Source organism: Squalius cephalus (genome assembly GCF_949319135.1).
Source record: "Squalius cephalus genome assembly, chromosome: 1".
Lineage (NCBI taxonomy): Eukaryota > Metazoa > Chordata > Actinopteri > Cypriniformes > Leuciscidae > Squalius > Squalius cephalus.
Genome location: NC_137122.1, coordinates 55,312,375 through 55,339,114, shown reverse-complemented (window position 1 = coordinate 55,339,114; position 26,740 = coordinate 55,312,375). Strand labels below are relative to the sequence as shown.

Here is a 26,740-nt window from a genome sequence, read left to right as displayed (position 1 = left end):
TCTGGCTGTATCTATGGGGGTGCCCCAAGGCTCGATCCTTTGCCCGATGTTATTTTCTGTTTATATTAATGATGTCGCTCGTGCTGCAGGCAACTCTCATATTCATCTCTACGCAGACGACACTGTTACAATGCTAAAAAATTAAACGTGCGTGTGTGTGTGGCTTTATGACATGCTATAGCCAGATATGACGTGCTGCTGCAACACGCATCCCATGATCATCTGAGAATCTCTTCATCAAGCCGTGGAAGCCTTAAATTTAAGGAATTTAACAGATTGAATTATTCATGTTCTCAGAACTCGTAATTACGATGTTTTCAACTCCACTAGGGCACATAAACACAGCAGTACAGTGACTCTCCTTCACCAGGAATGAAGAAGCTGCTTTACAGACACTCCTGTTTTACACACGTCACTCAAACACAAAAGCAGGAAATTATTTCAACTCCTCAGTTCAGAGAAACAGAAACTGAAGTATTGTTGAGCTGTTGTGTGTTTGTGTCTCTCTGTATTCATGCAGTAAAATGGCAGAAGCCAGATTTTCAGTGGATCAGGATGAGTTCACGTGTCCAGTGTGTGTGGATCTCCTGAAGGATCCAGTGACTATCCACTGTGGACATAGTTACTGTAAGATCTGTATTACAGACTGCTGGGATCAGGAGGATGAGAAGAGAGTCTACAGCTGCCCTCAGTGCAGACAGACCTTCAGTCCAAGACCTGCTTTAGCTAAAAACACCATTCTGGCTGAACTGGTGGAGAAACTGAAGAAGACTAAACTTCCTGCTGACTGTTACGCTGGAGCTGGAGACGTGGAGTGTGACGTCTGTACTGGAAGAAAATACAAAGCCGTCAAGTCCTGTCTGGTGTGTCAGGAATCTTACTGTCAAACTCATCTTGACCGTCATGAGGAATTTCACTCTCGTAAGCCACACAAAGTGATTGATGCCACTGGACGACTGCAGGACATGATCTGCCGTAAACATGATAAAGAGCTAGAAATGTTCTGTATCACTGATCAACAGTGCATCTGTGTGTGGTGTAAGGAGAGTGAACATAAAAACCACAACACTGTATCAACTGCAGCACAGAGGACAGAGACACAGGTATGAACTGAGAGGGATTGATCACACAGAAATGAAAGTGTCTTTATTTACTCACTCATTTACTCATGTTGTCCCAAACCAGTTTGACTGAGTTTCTTCTGTGGAATATAAAAGATGACATTTTGAAGAATTTCTCGTCTATTTTAGTTTATACACTGTAAGTCAATGGAGTAAAAAAGTTCCAAGCTCCAAAAAGGAGAAAAAGCATAAAAGTAATCTAAACAACTAGTGGTTAAAGAAAGGAGTATGCTTAAGTGTATTGACATGCACTTGTAGTGTACTTCAAATTAAAAGTATATTTTAAAAAAAACTACTTGCAGATAATATAATATTAATAAAGTGAAAGGCCACTTAAGTGCACTTAAAGAGAGTCAACTTCCATGACTGTTTCATAAGTACACTTTAAAAAGTACGTTTTTATCATTTAAAATGAAAGTTTTTCTTTAAAGTACTTTCTATTCAATTTAACTCAATAGAATTATGAAATTGCATTATGTAACAACTGAGACAAGTCAGACACGAATATTTGTTGTAGTTTAACAACTGATATTTAGAACTCACTCTGGGAATCTGCGTCCCATCCTCCAAACAGGACAAGACGGTCTCCGTTACCCGGACAACGATCAGATAAGGTTTTATGGGTGTTAAAGAATGTGGTCAAATGCAAGAGAGAGACCATGAAAAGACTTCATACCCTGAAGAAGGCTGTTTGTGCCGCTACGCGTGGGTTGTTTTTTTCCCATGTCTTTTAAAATTTTCTAACATGAAATAGCCAGTCAAATAAAGGCTTTTTATTAATTTCTAAAAGAAGAGTGCTTTGGATTTTCTTCTATTATTATAGACAGAAACAATCTTCCATGCAGACTTCGCTGCATTAGACAGAAACGAACTGATCTAGAAATGAACATGCATTCCAGAAACTGTGTGAATGATTGTGATGTTTTGTGTACTATTATGCATACACCATGGTATGTATTTTATTATACAACCAACGGTCAGTGTAACTTTACCTGTATCATGTCTCCTATCTAATTACTCCTCATTTAATGACTCACACTTTGATGTACATCACCTTCTCTTAGAATGCAGTGTGAATTCGTTATATCTATCTGAGTATTAATGAACAGAAAATAGTACTTGAGACAGCGTCGTAAATCTCCCACAAAAAGGAAACTCCCGCCAGAAATTCCCTTTTTCTGATTGGTTTAAGACCACCTGCAAGGCGTGCCTTTTGTTTAGCTTTAAAAGGCCGTTCCGTTAGCCTTGCCTCTCTCTTAGCTTGTCTCATCCAGCTACAAAACTACTTCTGCTGATACTGGGGAAAACCCCTCCCCCATCCCTGGGGCCCTGGACCCTGGGCCCAGCAGGTCGGAGCACTGCCTGCCTCCCCAAAAGGAGACAGACTGCCTCTTCTTCAATCCAGAAAAACTGCAACTTTACCATCATTGAAATGGCAACGATCAACTCCTGGCCTTCTTGGCACTTCAGGAGGACGCACCATCCAGCGTGCACTCAGCAGGCCAGGACAGCAGGCTTCGACTCACCACAGCCATGTGCTCGAAGCCACCATGCTAGCTCCGACCCACAACAGCTTCGGAACCACACGATGGCAACTTGCACCATGACTTTTGACCCTCACAGACCCACCAATGGACTCATTTTTCAACCACTTCAAGAATTGTCCACGATTGCAACTGACCATGCAAGTATTAAATGAGGTGTTCTGAAAATGATCAGCTGATGGTTCTTTTCATACTAAAATAGATCTTGCTCCATAGATCTATTTCCTGCTTCCGGTTCCATAACACTCACCACTTGACCTATGCATGTATGTATGGATGGATGAATGTATGTATGTTTGTTTGTTTGTTTGTTTGTTTGTTTGTTTGTTTGTTTTGTTTTGTTTAGTTATGTTTGTGATTTAGTTAATAAAACTTGCGCACAATTATGCATTTGGTTTCTGATTCTCTGTTTGCATACAAAGTCCCTTTTACGATCTTGATCTTGTTACATGCTTTAAGCGTACAGGCTAGGGAATAATTATTTTTCAGTGACCATGAAAGATACATTGTTCTTAGAATAATTAATAATCAATCGGTTTGTTGGAACTGATTAATTGATTGTAATATTAATTTGGCTTACCTCAAAGTTAATCTAATTAACCCAAATATTAATAATTAATCATAATTGGTAATTATGGATTATTATTAATATTTCCCCCTTTGAGCTATTATTATTACAATTATATACTTAAATCTTAAGTGGGTCAAAAAGTCACTATTGAGTTCAGCTAATTGCTTTATATTTACATTTAAACTATAATACATATCATTTAATAGCAATTAACATGCAATTACGTCGTGTCTGAAAACATTCCGTTCAGTTCACACTTATTTCACAATTATATTCTTTTAAAGTATATAATTTCCAAAATAAGGGCAGTCTTTAAAATATGATACTTTTAAAAGAGCCAAATTTTTATTCACAAATCAAATCATTGATAAACTCATGTGGAGCCCAAATCAAATATGACATCAAAAACATCAAACTTCACTGGTGTTTGTGTCATGACATCATGGTGTTTAGTCATGTGACTGTGACATGAAAGAACCAATGAGGCAAGGCAAGGCAAGGCAAGTTTATTTATATAGCACATTTCATACACAGTGGCAATTCAAAGTGCTTTACATAGAAGAAATTAAAATAATAAAAAGAAAAAAGAATAATTAAAACAGTTTAGAAAAATAAAAATACAGTACAGTACAAACAGTCGGACGAACATTGGCACAGTGCTCATTCAGTAAATGCACAGCTAAACAGAAGTGTTTTTAGTCTGGATTTGAATGTGACTACTGTAGGAGCACATCTGATCTCCTCTGGAAGCTGGTTCCAGCTGCGGCTGGCATAATAGCTAAAAGCGGACTCGCCATGTTTAGAGTGAACCCTTGGTATTTCTAGCTGATATGATCCTAGTGATCTGAGTGATCTGTTGGGTTTATATTCAGTGAGCATATCTGCAATGTAGTGAGGTCCTAGGCCATTGAATGATTTATATACCAGTAATAATACTTTAAAATCAATCCTAAATTTAACTGGGAGCCAGTGTAAAGACCTGAGGACTGGTGTGATATGTTCATATTTTCTGGTTCTGCTCAGAATCCTGGCGGCAGCGTTCTGTATGAGCTGCAACTGTCTTATGGTCTTTTTGGGAAGGCCAGTGAGGTGTCCATTACAATAATCCACCCTGCTGGTGATGAAAGTGTCACGGTGTGACAAAAGCCAGATAAGGAGAGAGTAAAATCCTCGTGAAGGCAGTATTATTTGGAGACCTCTTGTGGATGGTCGTCTCATCACACCGCGAAATCTGTTGCCATGGCAGCGAGGCCAATTGCCTGATTGACAGCAGGTGAGGAGAATTACAGAGAGTGTTGTGAGAGGAACGCGCATTAAGATGGGGCTTTAAAAAGAGAGAGGAAACAGACGGTCAGTGTGGTTCTCCTCCCGTGAGATACTGTGTCTTGTCGGCGGGTTGTTTATAGTTGAAGCTGGACTGTGCAGCAGGGCGAAGATTGAAGCCGAGGAATGGAAAGGAGAGAGTGAAGTTTTGTCAACGAAAACCCAAGGGAGATCGTCAGCAGTGGGAGAGACGCAAAGTGATGAGTATTTGATCCGTTGTTTGTATGCACTGATACTGAAGTGGTGTGGAGCGTTTGGAAAGCGTGTGGCACGAGTGGATTATTACACCGAGTGAATTAATGATCTGTCTTCAACCTTTGTTCTTCCTTCACTGAATGTGACGATTGCTACATCCGTTCTGGCTGTCTCTGGGAGAAGTTGAGCCGTGTGAGAGACGAGAGTCGATCCGGTGGGAGAAAGACCGGTGGGTGAGTGCTGGCCCGAATGCACGGTGTGCGAGTGGAATGCAGTGCCTGAAGTGACGATTCACACGGGTTGTGTTATGGAGTGAAGTTTATCGTGTGGAGAAATATTAATAGTCTGCTGTGCACTCTCCTCTATAGTCTTTCACCCGCTGTTCCTGAACAGGGTTTGTCACATTAAGCACCCAACTCACCATTCGAGACAGCCCCGCTCTGTTAATGCTGTTGATCCATTGATTCCTGTTACATTGTTGCAGCGGACAGCTGAACTGGAGCGTCTTGCTTGAGCATCCTTCCCGTCTGGTGGTCACCACACGTCCCTATCAACAGCCACTGCCCTGGTTCGAACGAGAGAAGGTATTGCCGTTGAATGTTTCATTTACTGTTGAATGGTCGAATCCTGTTGCATTGTTACAGCGCATAGCTGAATTGGAGCATCTTGCTTAAAGCATCCCTCCTGTCTGGTGGTCTCCACACGTCCTTATCAAAAGCCGCTGTCTGGTTGGAACGAGAGAAGGTATTACAGCTGAATGTTTCATTACTGCTGAATGGTCAAACCCAGTTGCATCGATACAGTGTACAGCTGAAGTGGAGTGTTTTGCTTAGAGCATCCTTCCCGTTTGGTGGTCTCCACATGCTCCATCGAAAGTCGCTGCCCTGTTCGGAAAAGGAAAAGGTATTTGAAATGAACGTTTGATACGCTGTTGAATGGTTAAACCCTGCTACCTGGTTACAGTGCACAGCCGAAGTGGAGTGTCCCGCTCAAGTGTCCTCTCCGCTTGGTGGTCTCCGCATGCCCTAGTGAAGGTTTCCGCCTGTTCAGAAAGAGAGAAGGTATTTTAATTGAACGTTTCATATGCTGTTGAGAAGTTAAACTCTGCTACCTGGTTACAGTGCACAGCCGAAGTGGAGTGCCCCGCTCAAGTGTCCTCTCCGCTTGGTGGTCTCCGCATGCCCTGTTGAAGGTTTCCGCCCTGTTCAGAAAGAGAGAAGGTATTTCGATTGAACGTTCCATATGCTGTGGAGAAGTTAAATCCTGTTACCTGGTTATAGAGTACAGTCAAGTGGAGTGTCTCCCTCAAAGCGTCTTCTCCGCTTGGTGGTCCCCACCTGTCTCCACGGAAAGCCTCCGCCCTGTTCAGAAGAGAGAAGGTATTTCAATTGAACGTTCCATACGTTGTTGAGAAGTTAAATCCTGTTACCTGGTTATAGTGTACAGTCAAGTGGAGTGTCTCCCTCAAAGCGTCTTCTCCGCCTGGTGGTCCCCACCTGTCTCCACGGAAAGCCTCCGCCCTGTTCAGAAGAGAGAAGGTATTTTAATTGAACGTTCCATATGCTGTTGGGAAGTTAAATCCTGTTACCTGGTTACAGTGTGCAGTCAAGTGGAGTGTCTCCCTCAAAGCATCTTCTCCGCCTGGTGGTCCCCACCTGTCCCCACTGAAAGCCTCCGCCCTGTTCAGAAGGAGAGAAGGTATTACTGTTGAACGTTGCATCTTGTTGAACCATTGAACCCTGTCGTATCGTTGCAGGGCACAGCCAAAGTGAAGTGTTCTCTTGCCGGGTGGCCCTCCGTGCCCGTGTTGCAAAGCATTGCTACTGTTCAGAAGGAAGGAGAGTACCTACGGCATGTGTCTCGATTAAAGTGTTGTTCTGCTGTTCATGGTCCCCTCCTGGCCCGGCCCGCTCGCCACCTGTGTCCTTGTGACCCGTCTGAGTCGAGGATTCCCATCCTCTGGATACTTACCTCTGGGCAGCCTCCGGCGTTCGTTCCATCCTCACTGCGAATACCTACCTGGTTCCAGTCCGAATGGGGTTCGTGTAGCCAAGACTTCCTTGAGAGCCTTGTAAAGGGTACTTACCCAGTGGCTTACCTGAGTGGTGTGCGTCCTCCTCTGATTTCCTCTCCGACGAGCCGCAGGGTGTCCACGAACGTCCATCCCGCCCCGGTCCAGGGGGCCCATCGAATTGCTTCTGGCGAAAGAAGAGATTTTAATTAGGACTTTTCAAATTTACCTGCTTTTAACTTAATAAAGAAATTGTTATTCCTTTATCCTCTGTCTTTGTCTGGTCCCTTGACACGCTCCTCGAGGCGGTGCCCGGTCCCCAGGGGTGGGTGCAGTCTGGCTTGGCCCACCCCGACCTGTGACAGAACTTGGCGTAGTCGGCAGGGTTACCGTCTCGAGTGGAGCGATCAAGGTCCTACATGGCAGAGGAAGAAGAGCCAGAGGCCAGACAGCCGGTTATGCCCTTCTTTATGGGGGCCCCGTGGGCCCAGAAGTATGGAGGTCCGGGCTCAGAATTAAGCCTGTCAGCATGGAAGGCCCAGGTGGAATACCTGGCAGGGCTCCAAGGGCTGAACGCCCTGCAGAAGGTACAGTTTGTATTAAATTCACTAGAGGGAGAAGCAAGAAGAGAAGTACAGGCAGCACCGGAAGCAACCCGCACCACAGTCCGAGCCATCTTTGATTTCCTCACGGTACAATACGGAGACACCACCCCGGTAGCTGTCCTGAGAACCAAATTCTTCAATTGTAGGCAAGGGCCTCGACAAACTGTTTGGCCATTCGCGTTGCAACTGAGGGAACAGTTTACCAGGCTAAGGGGAAGACAGGACCATGGACTGGGCGACGAGGAGACCCTACTGCGAGATCAGTTTCTGCTAGGATTACGGGAGGGCCCCGTACGTCAGAGTCTGCGGGTGCAGTTGAGACGGAACCCTGACCTCACGTTTGAAGAATTGCGGCGAGAAGCTCTAGCCCTTGAGCGTGATCACACCGAAGGTGTGGATCCTCCCAGCTGTCTGGTGGCGAATGCTGTTAGTGGGCCTTCGGCCCCTGCCACCTCTGATTGGAAGCATGCCCTCCGGGAAGAATTGAAAAGGGATATTCGTGAACAAATGTCTGATCTGTCCAAATCTGTTGTCGAAGAACTCCGCCGAGAACGCCTCCAGTCACTTCCTTCGCCGCGGGAGCGGGCCTACTCTGACGGGAGTCGCCCTCCAGAGCGTCGTTTCGCCCGATCCATGGGTCCCCGATTCCAGTGGGATGAACAAGGGCATCCTATCTGTAACGGTTGTGGAGAAGCTGGACATTACATCCGCCAGTGCCCTTCCAGACGCGCTTCACAAGGGGGTTTTTAGAGTCTCCGGCCACTGTGGGTCAAGTGGTCGGGACCCCCTTTTCAGACCCTTCTTCTCCTGGACTGTCCAAAGAATGCCTGGTGGGCCGCTGTCCGGTTATTACGATCCGAGTCAACAGCAAGAAGGTGCAGTGTTTGTTGGACACGGGGTCGCAAGTCACTCTGTTTGCGGAGAGCCTAGCTCAGGAACTATTCGGCACCCAGGGTCGGCCAACGACTGAGGCCCCCTGGTTAACTCTGCGAGGGGCCAATGGACTCGATATCCCGTATGTGGGTTATGTAATGACGGACCTGGAGATCCACGGTATGGTTGTACCCCAGAAAGGAGTGGTGGTGGTTCGTGACGTGTGTCTGGGGTCTCATCGCGCCCTACTGGGCATGAATGTTATCTCCGACTGCTGGGAAGAGCTGTTCCAGAGTGGGCCGGCCCGAGCAACTGTGACACCTGAGGGCAGAGAATGGGAGCGTATCCGGGCGGACTGTCGCCGAGTTTGTCTGGCTGAGCAACAGGAGGACCGGGAGAGCACTGGGAGAGTGGCTTGCCGTTACGCTTTGTCTGTCCCGGCTCGAAGCGAGGCGATGGTCTGGGTCAGGGTGCCCCCTAGACTTTACCACCCGGAGGAGTGGGTGCTGGTTGAACCTCACAACGAAGGTCCTAAGGTGGAGGTGGCCAGAGGACTGGCATCCGCCCAAAGAGGTCAATTAGGGTGAGTTCGGAACACGAATCCTTTTCCAATCCAACTGTACCGTCATCAGTGTCTAGCCCGAGTCATCTCGGTGAAGCCGCAGCAAGTGCAAGAGCCAGGAGAAGTCAAGTTTAGCCAAGTAGGCCCAACCATAGTGGAAGTTGCTCTGGCGCAGACGGGAATGCGCAGCAGAGGGGCCGGAGAAGGACTGCCGGCCCACCTTGGAGGTGAGTCCCTACGGGGAGAAGGGCTGGAGGAGGATCAGACAAGACGGCTCAAGGCTTTTCTCTCAAAATGGCCACAGTTGTTCTCCACCCACGACGAAGACTACGGGTGTACTAACATTGTGAAACATCAAATTCCCACTGGAGAAGCCACGCCTAGTAGAGAGCGCTACCGACCGGTGCCTCCAACATTATATTCTGAGGTTCGTGCTCTTCTGCGAGGGATGCTGGATAAAGGGATCATCCGCGAGAGCAGCAGCCCCTGGGCGGCCCCGATCGTACTGGTGAGGAAGAAGACAGGCGCATGGAGATTCTGTGTGGATTATCGGAAGTTGAACCTAGTGACAAAGCGGGATGCTTTCCCATTACCTCGAGTCGAGGATTCCCTTACTAGCCTCACACGGGCGGCCTGGTATTCCACACTGGACTTGGCGAGCGGCTACTGGCAGGTGCAGGTGGACGAGCGGGACCGGGAGAAGACGGCCTTCACGACCCCCTTTGGGTTATACGAGTGGGACCGGATGCCCTTCGGCCTCTGCAACGCCCCTGCCACGTTCCAGCGACTCATGCAGCGCTGTTTGGGGAGCCAGCTGATGGATACCACCCTGGTGTACCTGGATGACGTGATTATCTATTCCCCCGATTTTGAGTCTCATCTTCAGCACCTGGAGCAGGTGTTCCGCTCTCTGGAGAAGTACGGGCTGAAGCTCCAACCGGATAAATGCCAGCTCTTCCGGAAGGAGGTCAAGTTCCTGGGCCATGTTGTGAGTGCGGCAGGAATCGCTGTGGACCCAGAGAAAGTGTCGGCCGTACAGGGGTGGGCAGCCCCAAAGACTGTGCGCCAGGTTCGATCCTTCCTCGGCTTCGTGGGGTACTACCGGAGGTTCATCAAGGATTTCTCCAAGATCGCCAAACCCATGAACCAGTTGCTGGGTGGAACAGGACATGTCCGGGGCCGAGGGTCCCCAGTGGTGGAGTGGGACCAGGCATGCGAGATTGCTTTTCAGAAGCTCAAGCAAGAGTTGTTACAAGCACCCATTCTGGCATATGCCGATTTCACACAGCCCTTCATTCTTTACACGGACGTTAGCCATCTGGGCTTGGGGGCTGTCTTGGCCCAGAAACAACAGGAAGAAGAGAGAGTCATCGCGTATGCTAGTCGGAGTTTACACCCCGCGGAGAGAAACGATGCCAACTATAGTTCCTTCAAGCTCGAGTTACTGGCCATGAAGTGGGCGCTCAGTGAGAAGTTCAAGGACTACCTATGGGGAGCAAAGGTAACCGTGGTGACCGATAACAATCCGCTGGTACACCTGCAAACCGCCAAGCTGGGGGCGGTAGAACAGAGGTGGGTGGCTCAATTGGCCAACTTTGATTATCAGCTTCAGTACCGGCCAGGAAGGGAACATACCAACGCAGACGTGCTGTCTAGGTGGCCTGAAGGAGGGTCGGAAGGTCCGAGACCCATGCTGGAGGCAGACCGTGATGAGGGAATGATGGTGGGCATTGTGGAGGCACCGGGGCAGCCACCGGAGGAGCCGCCTGCAAGTTGGGGATGGGATCCACAGCGTTGGAGGATGTGGCAGGGCGAAGACGAGGACTTGTTGATGGTTCGGGCCTGGTTGGAGCGGGGCAGTTGGCCGGAGGGTGCGGAACGCCGGGCGCAAAATCGAATTGTGAGAAGCTTGTTGGGCCAGAAGGAGAGACTCCATCTGAAAGAGGGGGTGATTTTTCGGTCCATTCAGGACTCACACTCGGGTGACCTGGTCTGTCAGGTAGTGGTTCCCGAGAAGAGGTGTCACGCCCTGCTGGAGGCTTACCACACCAAGTTTGGTCATCAGGGGCAGGAGAGGACAACGGCACTTTTGCGACGCCACTTCTACTGGCCTGGGATGGAGGGAACTACGAGGGCCTACCTGCGGGGCTGTCCGCGCTGCACCCTGTTTAAAGCCAGGAAGGAGCCTCGAGCTCCAATGGTCCCCATTCGAGCCAAAGCACCGATGCATATCATCGCTATGGACTATCTGACGCTAGGTAGGCCGGTCGACCGTATCCAAAACATCTTAGTGATCACAGACCTTTTCACGAAATATGCCTGGGCCATCCCAACTCTGGACCAGACCGCCATCACTACCGCTAATGCCCTGTGGAGGTATGTCATCCAGCCCTTCGGGTGCCCTGAAGTGTTCCATTCGGATCAAGGACCCAATTTCGAATCCAGGGTCGTACATGAGTTGTGTCAATTGTATGGATGTAGGAAGACCCATACGACGCCCTATCATCCTCAAGGGAACGGAGGTTGTGAGAGGTTTAACCAGATGCTGATTGGTCTTTTGGGGACCTTGGAAGGTGACCAACAGGGACATTGGGTGGATAACCTCCCGGCGATGGTACATGCCTATAATAATAGCATTCATAGTACGACTGGCTACGCACCAACTTACCTGATGTTCGGAAGGCATGTGAGGCTACCAGTGGACCTACTGCTGGGGACTGCGGCGGCTGAAGAAGGAGGCAGCGTAACGGGGTGGGTGACCAGACACCATCAACGCCTTCAACTGGCCTATGAACGGGTCTCAGACCGAATTAACCAAGCCGCCGCCAAGAATAAGAGGTTGTATGACCGTACGGCACGAAGTGCACCACTACTGCCTGGCGAGAGAGTTCTAGTTCGAGACAACCGACGACAAGGAAAGGTTAAGCTCAGTGATCGGTGGGAGCCCCAGCCGTATGTGATCCAACGACAGCCGCGCCTCGATCAGCCTGTGTATACCATTCGTCCCGAAGGGAGAACAGGGCCAGAGCGGGTGCTCCACCGCAATCTGATGCGCCCTTGTCCAAACTACCCCAAACCAGCTGTAGAGAGACCGCCTACTGAACCAGTGTGGATGCCTCCCGTGGTGGGATGGGCTGTGGTCCCTCAGAGAGTGGGGATAGGGCCAAGGCCCGAGGAACCAAATTCCCCGCCAAGACGGTCCCAAAGGGAGAACCGGGGACAACCCCCATCCAGGTATGGAGATTGGGTGTCCGGATCCCGTTCTAGGGACTAGAACGGTTTGGCAGGGGGGTATGTCACGGTGTGACAAAAGCCAGATAAGGAGAGAGTAAAATCCTCGTGAAGGCAGTATTATTTGGAGACCTCTTGTGGATGGTCGTCTCATCACACCGCGAAATCTGTTGCCATGGCAGCGAGGCCAATTGCCTGATTGACAGCAGGTGAGGAGAATTACAGAGAGTGTTGTGAGAGGAACGCGCATTAAGATGGGGCTTTAAAAAGAGAGAGGAAACAGACGGTCAGTGTGGTTCTCCTCCCGTGAGATACTGTGTTTTGTCGGTGGGTTGTTTATAGTTGAAGCTGGACTGTGCAGCAGGGCGAAGATTGAAGCCGAGGAATGGAAAGGAGAGAGTGAAGTTTTGTCAACGAAAACCCAAGGGAGATCGTCAGCAGTGGGAGAGACGCAAAGTGATGAGTATTTGATCCGTTGTTTGTATGCACTGATACTGAAGTGGTGTGGAGCGTTTGGAAAGCGTGTGGCACGAGTGGATTATTACACCGAGTGAATTAATGATCTGTCTTCAACCTTTGTTCTTCCTTCACTGAATGTGACGATTGCTACATCCGTTCTGGCTGTCTCTGGGAGAAGTTGAGCCGTGTGAGAGACGAGAGTCGATCCGGTGGGAGAAAGACCGGTGGGTGAGTGCTGGCCCGAATGCACGGTGTGCGAGTGGAATGCAGTGCCTGAAGTGACGATTCACACGGGTTGTGTTATGGAGTGAAGTTTATCGTGTGGAGAAATATTAATAGTCTGCTGTGCACTCTCCTCTATAGTCTTTCACCCGCTGTTCCTGAACAGGGTTTGTCACATTAAGCACCCAACTCACCATTCGAGACAGCCCCGCTCTGTTAATGCTGTTGATCCATTGATTCCTGTTACATTGTTGCAGCGGACAGCTGAACTGGAGCGTCTTGCTTGAGCATCCTTCCCGTCTGGTGGTCACCACACGTCCCTATCAACAGCCACTGCCCTGGTTCGAACGAGAGAAGGTATTGCCGTTGAATGTTTCATTTACTGTTGAATGGTCGAATCCTGTTGCATTGTTACAGCGCATAGCTGAATTGGAGCATCTTGCTTAAAGCATCCCTCCTGTCTGGTGGTCTCCACACGTCCTTATCAAAAGCCGCTGTCTGGTTGGAACGAGAGAAGGTATTACAGCTGAATGCTTCATTACTGCTGAATGGTCAAACCCAGTTGCATCGATACAGTGTACAGCTGAAGTGGAGTGTTTTGCTTAGAGCATCCTTCCCGTTTGGTGGTCTCCACATGCTCCATCGAAAGTCACTGCCCTGTTCGGAAAAGGAAAAGGTATTTGAAATGAACGTTTGATACGCTGTTGAATGGTTAAACCCTGCTACCTGGTTACAGTGCACAGCCGAAGTGGAGTGTCCCGCTCAAGTGTCCTCTCCGCTTGGTGGTCTCCGCATGCCCTAGTGAAGGTTTCCGCCTGTTCAGAAAGAGAGAAGGTATTTTAATTGAACGTTTCATATGCTGTTGAGAAGTTAAACTCTGCTACCTGGTTACAGTGCACAGCCGAAGTGGAGTGCCCCGCTCAAGTGTCCTCTCCGCTTGGTGGTCTCCGCATGCCCTGTTGAAGGTTTCCGCCCTGTTCAGAAAGAGAGAAGGTATTTCGATTGAACGTTCCATATGCTGTGGAGAAGTTAAATCCTGTTACCTGGTTATAGAGTACAGTCAAGTGGAGTGTCTCCCTCAAAGCGTCTTCTCCGCTTGGTGGTCCCCACCTGTCTCCACGGAAAGCCTCCGCCCTGTTCAGAAGAGAGAAGGTATTTCAATTGAACGTTCCATACGTTGTTGAGAAGTTAAATCCTGTTACCTGGTTATAGTGTACAGTCAAGTGGAGTGTCTCCCTCAAAGCGTCTTCTCCGCCTGGTGGTCCCCACCTGTCTCCACGGAAAGCCTCCGCCCTGTTCAGAAGAGAGAAGGTATTTTAATTGAACGTTCCATATGCTGTTGGGAAGTTAAATCCTGTTACCTGGTTAAAGTGTGCAGTCAAGTGGAGTGTCTCCCTCAAAGCATCTTCTCCGCCTGGTGGTCCCCACCTGTCCCCACTGAAAGCCTCCGCCCTGTTCAGAAGGAGAGAAGGTATTACTGTTGAACGTCGCATCTTGTTGAACCATTGAACCCTGTCGTATCGTTGCAGGGCACAGCCAAAGTGAAGTGTTCTCTTGCCAGGTGGCCCTCCGTGCCCGTGTTGCAAAGCATTGCTACTGTTCAGAAGGAAGGAGAGTACCTACGGCATGTGTCTCGATTAAAGTGTTGTTCTGCTGTTCATGGTCCCCTCCTGGCCCGGCCCGCTCGCCACCTGTGTCCTTGTAACCCGTCTGAGTCGAGGATTCCCGTCCTCTGGATACTTACCTCTGGGCAGCCTCCGGCGTTCGTTCCATCCTCACTGCGAATACCTACCTGGTTCCAGTCCGAATGGGGTTCGTGTAGCCAAGACTTCCTTGAGAGCCTTGTAAAGGGTACTTACCCAGTGGCTTACCTGAGTGGTGTGCGTCCTCCTCTGATTTCCTCTCCGACGAGCCGCAGGGTGTCCACGAACGTCCATCCCGCCCCGGTCCAGGGGGCCCATCGAATTGCTTCTGGCGAAAGAAGAGATTTTAATTAGGACTTTTCAAATTTACCTGCTTTTAACTTAATAAAGAAATTGTTATTCCTTTATTCTCTGTCTTTGTCTGGTCCCTTGACACGCTCCTCGAGGCGGTGCCCGGTCCCCAGGGGTGGGTGCAGTCTGGCTTGGCCCACCCCGACCTGTGACAAAAGCATGCACAAGTTTCTCTAAGTCATGTCTGGAAACAAAGCATCTAATTCTTGCAATATTTTTCAGATGATAGTATGCTGATTTAGTTATTGCTTTGACATGACTACTGAAACTAAGGTCTGACTCTAGGGACACACCGAGATTCCTGACTTGATTTTTAGTTGTTTGACCCCTAGAGTGAAGGTATGCGTTCACCCTGAGAACTTCATCTTTGTTTCCAAATGCAATGACTTCAGTTTTGTCTTTGTTTAACTGAAGAAAGTTTTGACACATCCAACTGTTGACTTCGTCAATGCATTGGCACAGGGAGTCAATGGGGCTGTAATCGTTAGGCGATAGGGATAAGTAGAGCTGTGTGTCGTCTGCATAGCTGTGGTAAGCAATTTGGTTCTTTCTCATTATTTGGCTCATTGGGAGCATATACAGGTTGAACAGGATTGGCGCAAGAATTGAGCCTTGAGGGACTCCGCATGTCATGGATGTCCACTCAGACTTATGGTCTCCTATACTCACATAATAACCTCTCCCATCTAAGTATGACCTGAACCATTTTAGGACTATCCCAGAAAGCCCCACCCAGTTTTCCAGCCTGTCAAGAAGTATGTTATGATCGACAGTGTCAAATGCAGCACTGAGGTCGAGTAGTACCAGCACTGATAATTTGCCTGAATCAGTATTTAAGCGAATATCGTTTATTATCTTTATGAGCGCTGTCTCTGTGCTCTGGTGCGGTCGGAAACCAGATTGAAAATTGTCAAAGTATCCATTCGAGCATAAGAATTTGTTCAGCTGATTGAAGACAACTTTTTCAATGATCTTGCCTATGAAAGGAAGATTTGAGATCGGTCTATATTTGCTTAATATGGTCTTATCCAGATTGTTCTATTTCAGGAGGGACTTGACAACTGCAGTTTTCAGGGAGTTTGGAAAACTCCCAGAGAGAAGTGAGGCATTTACCACTTCTAGAAGATCTGCTTCTAAACTGTTTAACACACTTTTGAAAAATGATGTGGGAAGTGTGTCAAGAGCACAGGTTGATGTTTTAAGGTGCTGTACGGTTTCTTCCAAAATTTTGCCATCAATTTCTTTGAAGTCAGACATAGTAACAGCTTTCTCAGGTGGTCTGATCTGTCTGACCCCAGGGCAACTCAAGGATGTGCTGATCACCTTTCTGATATTATTGATTTTCTCAGAGAAGAAAGAAGCAAACTCACTGCACTTGTTGTCTGAGAGCATTTCACTGGGAATCTGGCTTGGGGGGTTTGTCAGTCTCTCTACAGTAGCAAAAAGAGTGCGTGTGTTGTTTAAATTACTGTTTATAATATTTGAGAAGAAAGTCTGTCTAGCTTTGCCTAGTTCCATATTAAAAGCATGGATGCAGTCTTTGTAGATGTTATAATGGACTACAAGTTTTGTCTTCCGCCACATGCGCTCTGCTTTTCTGCATTGTCTTTTCATATTTTGCACTGCTGTTGAGTTTCTCCAAGGTGCGATGATGTTATTGACGTGTCACCATATTTTATTTGGCCTCTGTAAACCGCTGAGACATTCTTCTAAATATCTTCTGTTGTGTCTCACAATAGACAGAAAGTCATACAGGTTTGGAGCGACATGAGGGAAAGTAAATGATGATACTAATGATATAAAACTAGGCACTGATGAAATACTGCTGACATTCATTTCAGGAAACCATGAATCTGTGGTTTGAACCAGACAGTAAAAACTGACCATGCAAGATCTTTAACCACTTCACCAACTCTGGATTCATGTAACTTTAATGTTTGTTTGACAGTAGTTTTATGTGTCATTCCCTGTCATTGGTTTGTCCTCCAGAAACAGCTGAAGGAGACGCAGATGAAGATCCGTCAGAGAATCCAGCAGAGACAGAAAGATCTTCAGCATCTGAGAGAGGCTGTGAAGTCTCATAAGGTGAGTCTGGAGAAGAAGAGAAGTTTGAGACGTCTCAGTTTGGACTCTGTCAGTCGTGCTGAAGCCACTGTGTGATTGTGATGTGTGTGTAACAGCGCTCTGCACAGACAGCAGTGGAGGACAGTGAGAGGATCTTCACTGAGATCATCCGCTCCATTGAGAGAAGCCGCTCTGAGGTCACACAGCGGATCAGAGATCAGGAAAAGACTGCAGTGAGTCGAGCTGAAGGACGACTGGAGCGACTGGAGCAGGAGATCAATGATCTGAGGAGGAGAGACGCTGAGCTGGAGCAGCTTTCACACACACAAGATCACATCCAGTTCCTGCAGGTAACAGAGATCTAGAAGAACAGGGTCATAGTGGACTTGAGCAAGATCCTGCTATGACAGAGAAACATTTCATGAGAGCAGAATGAGCCGTTGACTGAGATGTTGTCAGGAATTCAGTCAGATTCAGTCAAGTGTCGTGTTATCATATAATCATCAGTCAGACTCTCATCTGATCATCTTCTGTTTAAAGAGACACACTTACAAAGCCCTGGGAAATTTACCATTACATATTAACTCATTTTTCCTTCTGGTTTCTTCTGTCTTGATGAAATCAGTGAACTTGATATTGATAATGTTGATAAAGTTAAACAAACAATTTTCTATAGAAATTACATTGAGTATATTTGAGTTTATCATACATGTGTGTCAGTTCATTATTATTAAGTGTGAAATACTAGAGTTTGTAGCATTAAATGATGAATATGAGGAGAATGTGCTGATTGTGTGAAAGTGCTGGATTGAAGCGAGTCACTGAAGAGAAGTGAAGTCAACAAGAGCCGCTCAGATCTGATATAGTGCAGGTTATTGGCTGAAGTGTGGAGATGATGAGTTTTGATTTCTGTTTTCTGTAGAGTTTCCAGTCTCTCTCAGCACCTCCTGAATCTACAGACGAACCCGACGTTTCCTTCAGTTCTCTCTCCTCTTTTGATGGCGTGAGAGAATCTGTCCGTCAGCTGAGAGACAAACTGGAGGATTTCTGCAAAGAGGAGCTCAAGAAGATCTCAGACGGAGGTAAAGTCCTGCGCCTCGTTTATACAGACGTGTGGAGAAAGATCCCAAATCTGAACGTACAACCGTTTCCGAAATGTTCCTACGATTTATAAAACATCCATTTTAACTAAAATGTAATTAAATGCATCCCAGTTTTAAATCACAGTTATTAATAAATTAAATTCAAGTCCATCAAATCCTCCTACAGAACGGCCACAAATATCTCTTGATGATTCAGAAATACGGACTCATCATCGTGGACAAGCGTTTATACACACATGACAGAGGATGAAATCCATGGAATTTAGGATCAATCCGATGTGTGTTTTTTATAAATGAAGCCCCTGGAGATTATTAATCTGCTCTCAGAAATGAGTCCATCATCTAATATTATAGAGCATTATATTATAAATGTCTCAGAATGAATGTATTGTATCTTGTCATTTCTCTTCACACTGTTCATGTCTGTTTATTTCCACAGTCACTTTCACCAACATGAATCCCAAGACCAGGAACGACTTCCTACAATGTGAGTCACTAGAAAACAAGCAGAAAAACTCACTGAATGTGTTCATGTTCTTCCTGTAGAAGGAGAAATAAATCATGATAGAAGAGTTTTATAATTGATCATGTAAATGATGATTTGCACAGGATATTTGATCAGCTGTACTGAGACACTGATGATACACTGAACATTGATTCATGAAGAGTTCAGATATATTAGAAGATCAGACAGATTCATAATTCCTGTTTCTGATGTGTTTTCTCTCCATCAGATTCCCATCAGCTCACTCTGGATCTGAACACAGTGAATAAACGCCTCAGTCTGTCTGAGAGGAACAGAGTGATTACTAACACTGACACAGAGCAGCCGTATCCTGATCATCCAGACAGATTTGATTATTATCCTCAGGTGTTGTGTAGAGAGAGTGTGTGTGGACGCTGTTACTGGGAGATTGAGTGGACTGGAGATAAAGGTGTGTATATATCAGTGTCATATAAGAGCATCAGCAGGAAGGGACGGGGTCATGAGCGTGCGTTTGGATATAATGATCAGTCCTGGGGTTTGGTCTGCTTTTCCTCCAGTTACAGATTCAGTCACAATAACACACACACTTCTCTCCCTGTGAAGCCCATCAGCAGAAGAATAGGAGTGTATGTGGATCACAGTGCAGGAACTCTGTCCTTCTACAGTGTCTCTGACACAATGAGCCTCATCCACACAGTCCAGACCACATTCACTCAGACACTCTATCCTGGGATTGGTTTTGGTTTTGGTTATGGATCATCAGTGAAACTGTGTTGATGTTTCAGAACAGATTGTAGAGAGATTTTACCCAAAATACTTTGAGCAGCACGATAAATCAGTAACAGTGAGATACAGAGACTCTTATTTTAATTTTCTTTAATATCATAACTTCTGCCACAGAAAAAAATAGAATAAATGTGTGTATTAAATCATTTATAGAGACAATAAGAATGTGTGTGTGTGTGTGTGTGTGTGTGTGTGTGTGTGTGTGTGTGTTTATCAAGCTATAATTGTGTGTATATATACATAAACATATACTAGAGCTGGGCGATTTTTTCCCCTAAAAAAATCTGCGATTTTTTTTATAAAAAACTCGATTTACGATTCGATTCGATTTTTTTTTTTTTCATTTAAAACAAAATAACTGCGAACTGTAGGCTAAATATATTTTAAAATATATATATTTATTGTATTTAATTAAAGTGCATCAACAAACAAAATTTTGTTTGTCTGTTACAATAGTCACTGTCAGATTACACGATTTTGACTCCTAAAAAAATCTTGTCATGTCGTGGACAAGAAACATGTCAGACTACACGTTGTTTTACGACCAGTCATCGCGAGCCGTCTCACACACTCATTCACTCGCACATATTATGGCGAGTGGATAATGCCACGGATAACTTACCTAAGTCTACAGTCGTGTACTTTTACGTGACAGAAGGGGTACGCCGCACCACAGACGGGTGAAACCAACGCGTGACTCCAACGTCTCACCACAGCACGTCGCATCACAGACGCGTGACACCAACGTCTCACCACAGCATGACTCCAACGTCGCATCACAACAAAATAATATCTATTTTCCCCCCTAGCTTTTCTTATCTTTCCTTTGTTATCTTTCTAATCAATCATTCTTTTCTTGTATTCTGATGACATTGAAAATATCATTGATACAAATTTTGTATTGTATACAAAGTTGTGTATGTCATTAATGTCATCTCTGAATGGTTTACGAACATAGTTTTTTTTTTTTTTTTTTTATAATTCACTCACTTTCTACTGGATATGAGGGCTATGCAAATTATACACCATCAAAGTCACAACTTTTTGCACAATTATTAACAACAACTTTAAAGTTGAACAGATAAATTCATTAATTGTAATCTATAAACATAATATTCTGGAATGTGTCAGTCTGAGTTTTTACTTTTGAAGGTGGTAATAATTTTAATTTACACAGTTGACCATAATGGGCGAATACACAAAATTAAACTATTCACGATATTGTTTACAGGAGAAGGTGACAAGAAAGTATTTTAATAGCCTATTATTTTCAAGAAATCAACAATGAAAAAATATAAGACAGGGAAATAGTCGTTTAGTCACAAAATGCAAAACAATGTAGGTTCATGTTCAAATGTTCAAAACTAGGGCTGTCAGTGTCGACTATTTATTTAGGCTATATATTTTTTGGTCATAAAGATAGATCTGAAGTGAACAATAGCCTTTAGTATGACTTAAATACATAATTACAAATGAGGCAATATAATTGGTTCAAATAAAGTAGGGTATTAAAAGTAATAAATTATTTTATTTTATTTAACAACACTATTAAAATACATGAAGAAATATATAAACAATGAACATAATATATTATGTACAAATGCCAACAGAGGGCGCAAGAGGATAACTGACGATAATTGTTACACTTTACATCAAGAGCAGTACTACGGTGACGCATAGCTGCTGCCACATACATATTATTGTTTCCCCTCAATTATGTTGTAGCCTAATAACGAGATCTTATGTCGTTTTAACGTCATCTTTTCTCGTAATAACGTGATCTTATGTCGTTAAAACGACATATTTTTCTCGTAATAACGAGATGTCACGACATCTTTTTTTTGCCTTTATAATCCACATAAAATTGACAGCCTATCCTTTTTCACACTTCTACGTTCAAAAAGCTTATGCAAATAGTAACAGCCCCCAATCAGGCAAAATGAATCAATGAGGCCCTTTTTAAAAATATATTTATAGGCCTATAAGTTTTTTTATATAATATATTAATTATATATAGCCTAAGATTTATTTTTGTTAATAGGCTATATCTTCATTACCTAGAGATTATTAAACAAAAAGTAGTCAAAACACATCTAACAGAACATAGCCTAAGTTGTTTATTTTTTACAACATTGTGTTCTTATTTTGTTTAATTAACGAAATGTCAATCTTCATCTTTATAACAGAAGATACAATACAAAAATCTTCAAGATGCAGCCATATACAATCTTCACATGTATAACGGACAGTCACCTTATAAACAGTCCTTTGTGTGGTGGAATAAGCAATGCTATATAGAAATGTTACCGGTATAATTTAAACTTTATTTTATTATTTTATTTGTTCATGAACTAATTATGCTAACTCAACTAATTTAATGTAAAGAGCTGGATAGAATTACTAATTAAATAATGTCAAATATTAAATGTAGGCTATTGATTAGAGTTGCCATAGACTAAAGGATTTTTCTAGACTAGTAGTAATTTATTTAAGCAATTAGGACTAACGCACGTTTATATTCAATCCTGGGTGTATATGGCTATTCCGCGCTCAAGCGCATAAAACTTGCCGCAAAGCACCGGCAAAAGTAGGCTAATGAATGCGCCTTTCATACGGACAGGATCACATAATCAGATGGTAGCCTACCGTATTTGCTTTCGATTGGATTTTTTTTCGTTGGTGGACATTTTTATTTTATTTATAAACGTTATATAGATAGTGATATTTCTCATGTCTGTGAGGCTAACTGTTTTCGGTTCATTTTTTAGATGCGCTCCAATTCACAGAGATCATGAAAGCGCGTTCGTTTTCTTTTATTTTACAAAAGCACAACGTTTTCTTGTTGTTGAGAGTTTACACAAATAAAGTTGCGACTGATGTATTATTCTTTTCTGTATGACCAGAAATGGAGTATTTAAGTTTTTTCCACTGTTGATAGGAAAATGCGAGTGATGGCACCGGCGCGTCCATGTGTGCCATGCAGTGCGCGCTCCACACTCCGCACAAACACTCGGATATGTGCTTAATAATAGCGAACATTTATCTAGGTTAACGTTAGAGCGAGCGGCCATGCCAGACTGATAAGTCCTTCATGTTTAACAAATCAAATTCTGTTGCATTTTATTGCGCCAGTTTGAAAAGGGCGGCTGAAACACTCTACAGATAAACGCCCAATGCTGTTTTTTTCTTTAAACAAATTCGTTTAGTCTTTAAAATAAATATTGTTTGTGGGCTAATTAATGCCACAATAATTTGTATATTTTATTGGCTACTTTTATTTTTCATTTTTGTTTTGCATTGAATACCATTTAAAGGATTTGCTGTGCACCGCAATGCCATTCTCCCATAGAAAGAAACGTTAAGAGCCACCTTTATTTTCTTTATAATAAAGGGTTTCTATCGGAAAACGCTTAACGTATAATTAAATGCATTGCGTTCATATTCTGGGCTCATCTGCTTTTCTGTAGGATAGTATGGTTTATTAATAAGGTGTGTACAGCATTTGATCTTTATCACTGAAGTAGCCTATTAAGCCACATTAAGCTTTTTCTTTATGCTTAGCCTAATATGCAATTAAACCTATTTTTTACAGTCTGAATTAAACACAATGTTCGCATTCTGGGCTCATCTGCTATTAATAAGGTATGTACAGAATTTGATCTTTTAACATGAATGTCCGTTGGGGGCTGCTATTTCTTCAGCTTTTTGAACGTATGATAAAGACATGATTGGCTATCAATTTTATGTGGATAAAGGCATATTTTGTCCATGACTACACACGTCCTTATAAGGCCCAGAAAATGTGTCGTTTTAATGAAATAAGATCTCGTTATTACGAGAAAAATATGTCGTTAAAACGACATAAGATCTCGTTATTACGACATAATTGAGTGGAAAAAATTATATGTATGTGGCAGTAATGCGTTTTCATAAACTTCGATTTAAGAATTTTCCAAAATGATTAAGTCGACTATATATTGTACAGAGAAATTTGAGTCAGAAAAGTAAAAGAAGATATCAAAATTAGATAAATGTAGGCTATGTTTGAGCCAAGTTGTTGAAACATTGTTGTTGCCATTAATGAAACATTGTAGGCTATATCATTCCACAGAGAAGAGCTATGTGAGCAATTATAGAATAAATGGTCTAACGTTTCCGTTTCCATAAAGCAAAAGCTGCGTTTTTCGTCTACGGTAGGCTATAAATTTAGAGATAATCTTGTTACAGGGGTAATAAATTATATTTCTTTTAATTTGTTTGTAATTAAAAATGTATGTGGGTTACTCCATGCTCTATTCCAATTAATATTTTCATACAAGGGGGACCATTTGTATCTGGAGGCAGGGATAGATTTTGCAAATAAAAGATTTTTATTACTTTGTTGTTAACTTTTCTGTCTAAGATAGACCATTTATTGAAACACTGCTGTAAAGACCAACAAGTTAGAGCCTGTTTATGGAATATTCGCTTCTTTTTTTATTAAATCCAAGCAATTGGGTGATGACAAATTTAAAATTAAGAGGCTTTAATATTAAACAAAAATTCACTTTAAAGAAAAGCTTACAAAACAAAACAAAAATCATGTCTCCCGATATAGCCTATTGCAAATCCAATCTTACTCATGCTATTCACTTTTCGTTATCAACATCGGAAAAATAACATTAGATTGGGACGACGTGTGTATCAGGCGTCTTATTAGGCGACGTACTGAGGGACGACGTGTGTATCAGGCGTCTTATTAGGCGACGTACTGAGGGACGACGTGTGTATCAGGCGTCTTATTAGGCGACGTGCCTGGTTCAGACGTTATGATTTTTTATACATTTCTCACGTACGCCGTCGCCACGTCGCCGTAAGGTATACGTTACAACTGTGACGCCGCCGTGACGTCGCCGCCGGTCTGTCGTCTGACGTCTCTATCAATCCCATTCAAAAATAGACACGGACTGACGGCGACGGAAGGGTAGACTGCTCCTTCGCCTTCTTCAGGGTAGACTTAGAAAAGTCATTATCCGCTCGCCATACACATATAGGCTACACAAGCTCACTCACATAGCCTACACACACACACACACACACACACACACTCACTCACACACACGCACACACACACACACACACACTCTCGCGCGCACACACAGTCACACTCACTCGCTCACTCACTCACTCGTGAACACACACTCTCACTCACTCTCCCTCACTCACTCGCGCGCCGTCGTCGTGGAGGACCGTTAAAAAATTAAACATGCTAGTCTTTTTGTCGTGATGTCATGAAGCATCGAGGGCTGCGCCGCAGGGAGCGTTCTATGGAAACCCTGAAGGAAGATTTGGCGAATGCAAAATGTATGTATTGTACGCTATATAGAAGAGGGGGAGAGAAAAAATCTAAAAAATCGATTTTTTGAAAATATGAATCGATTTGACCTACCAACTCGATTTTTAAATCAAATTGATTTTTTTCCCAGCCCTAACATATACATACACATAAAGGCTATTAATTAAATTACTATAAACAGTTTTAACAGTGTGTGTGTGATAATAATAAAAAAAAAAGAATCATTCACAATTCATATAGACAGAATCAAAACAAATTCTGCTAGTTAAAGGATTAGTTCATCCAAACATATTTTTCTTACACAAACACATTTTTCTTACTTCGCCTCAGAAGGCCTTTGTTAACCGGCGCAGAGCCGTGTGGAGCACTTTTATGATGGATAGATGCAATTTTATGATGGATAGATGCAATTTTATGATGGAGAGATGCACTTTTATGATGGAGAGATGCACTTTTATGATGGATAGATACACTTTTATGATGGAGTGATGCACTTTTATGATGGAGAGATGCACTTTTATGATGGATAGATACACTTTTATTATGGAGTGTTGCACTTTTATGATGGATAGATGCACTTTTATGATGGATAGATGCAATTTTATGATGGAGAGATGCACTTTTATGATGGATAGATACACTTTTATGATGGAGTGATGCACTTTTATGATGGAGAGATGCACTTTTATGATGGAGTGATGGACTTTTATGATGGATAGATGCACTTTTATGATGGAGTGTTGCACTTTTATGATGGAGAGATGCAGTTTTATGATGGAGAGATGCACTTTTATGATGGAGTGATGCAGTTTTATGATGGAGTGATGCACTTTTATGATGGAGAGATGCAGTTTTATGATGAGAGATGCACTTTTGTGATGGAGAGATGCACTTTTATGATGGAGTGATGCACTTTATGATATATAGATGCACTTTTATGATGGAGTGATGCAGTTTCATGATGGAGAGATGCACTTTTATGATGATAGATGCACTTTCATGATGGATAGATGCACTTTTATGATGGATAGATGCAGTTTTATGATGGAGTGATGCAGTTTTATGATGGAGTGATGCACTTTTATGATAGATAGATAGATAGATAGATAGATAGATAGATAGATAGATAGATAGATAGATGCACTTTTATGATGGAGTGATGCAGTTTTATGATGGATAGATGCAGTTTTATGATGGAGTGATGCAGTTTTATGATGGAGTGATGCAGTTTCATGATGGATAGATGCACTTTTATGATGGAGTGTTGCACTTTTATGATGGAGAGATGCAGTTTTATGATGGAGAGATGCACTTTTATGATGGAGTGATGCAGTTTTATGATGCAGTGATGCACTTTTATGATGGAGAGATGCAGTTTTATGATGAGAGATGCACTTTTGTGATGGAGAGATGCACTTTTATGATGGAGTGATGCACTTTATGATATATAGATGCACTTTTATGATGGAGTGATGCAGTTTCATGATGGAGAGATGCACTTTTATGATGATAGATGCACTTTCATGATGGATAGATGCACTTTTATGATGGATAGATGCAGTTTTATGATGGAGTGATGCAGTTTTATGATGGAGTGATGCACTTTTATGATAGATAGATAGATAGATAGATAGATAGATAGATAGATAGATAGATAGATAGATAGATAGATAGATGCACTTTTATGATGGAGTGATGCAGTTTTATGATGGATAGATGCAGTTTTATGATGGAGTGATGCAGTTTTATGATGGAGTGATGCAGTTTCATGATGGATAGATGCACTTTTATGATGGAGAGATGCACTTTTATGATGGAGAGATGCACTTTTATGATGGAGTGATGCACTTTTATGATAGATAGATAGATAGATAGATAGATAGATAGATAGATAGATAGATGCACTTTTATGATGGAGTGATGCAGTTTCATGATGGAGTGATGCACTTTTATGATGGAGAGATGCACTTTTATGATGGAGAGATGCACTTTTATGATGGAGAGATGCACTTTTATGATGGAGAGATGCACTTTTATGATGGAGTGATGCAGTTTTATGATGGAGAGATGCAGTTAGTTTTATGATGGAGAGATGCAGTTTTGTGATGGAGAGATGCACTTTTGTGATGGAGTGATGCACTTTCATGATGGAGAGATGCACTTTCATGATGGAGAGATGCACTTTTATGATGGAGAGATGCACTTTTATGATGGAGAGATGCACTTTTATGATGGAGAGATGCACTTTTATGAT

General features: G+C 43.7%; 1 protein-coding gene across 2 annotated transcripts; it reads left to right on the top strand.

Annotated features, from left to right (window-relative positions):
• Window positions 1-451: 451 nt before the first annotated feature.
• LOC307155534 (tripartite motif-containing protein 16-like) lies at window positions 452-25,228 on the top strand. 2 transcript variants are annotated; one of them, XM_079866237.1, is made up of 7 exons: window positions 452-1,103; window positions 16,701-16,796; window positions 16,892-17,125; window positions 17,698-17,857; window positions 18,318-18,365; window positions 18,613-19,397; window positions 24,624-25,228. In XM_079866237.1, exons 1-6 carry the CDS (start codon window positions 525-527, stop codon window positions 19,140-19,142), a joined length of 1,647 nt encoding a protein of 548 aa, XP_079722363.1. In that variant the 5' UTR covers window positions 452-524; the 3' UTR covers window positions 19,143-19,397; window positions 24,624-25,228. The 2 variants fall into 2 exon arrangements, with proteins under 2 accessions (XP_079722363.1, XP_079722364.1); XM_079866238.1 differs by having other exon boundaries at window positions 452-2,805.
• Window positions 25,229-26,740: the final 1,512 nt, after the last annotated feature.

What these genes read in the sequence shown, in the direction of transcription:
- LOC307155534 (XM_079866237.1), top strand. Translation starts at nt 525, where the DNA reads ATGGCAGAAGCCAGATTTTCAGTGGATCAGGATGAGTTCACGTGTCCA. An exon ending in AGGCTGTGAAGTCTCATAAG is followed by an intron (nt 16,797 to 16,891) that starts GTGAGTCTGGAG and finishes TGTGTGTAACAG; the next exon opens with CGCTCTGCACAGACAGCAGT. An exon ending in CAGGAACGACTTCCTACAAT is followed by an intron (nt 18,366 to 18,612) that starts GTGAGTCACTAG and finishes TCTCTCCATCAG; the next exon opens with ATTCCCATCAGCTCACTCTG.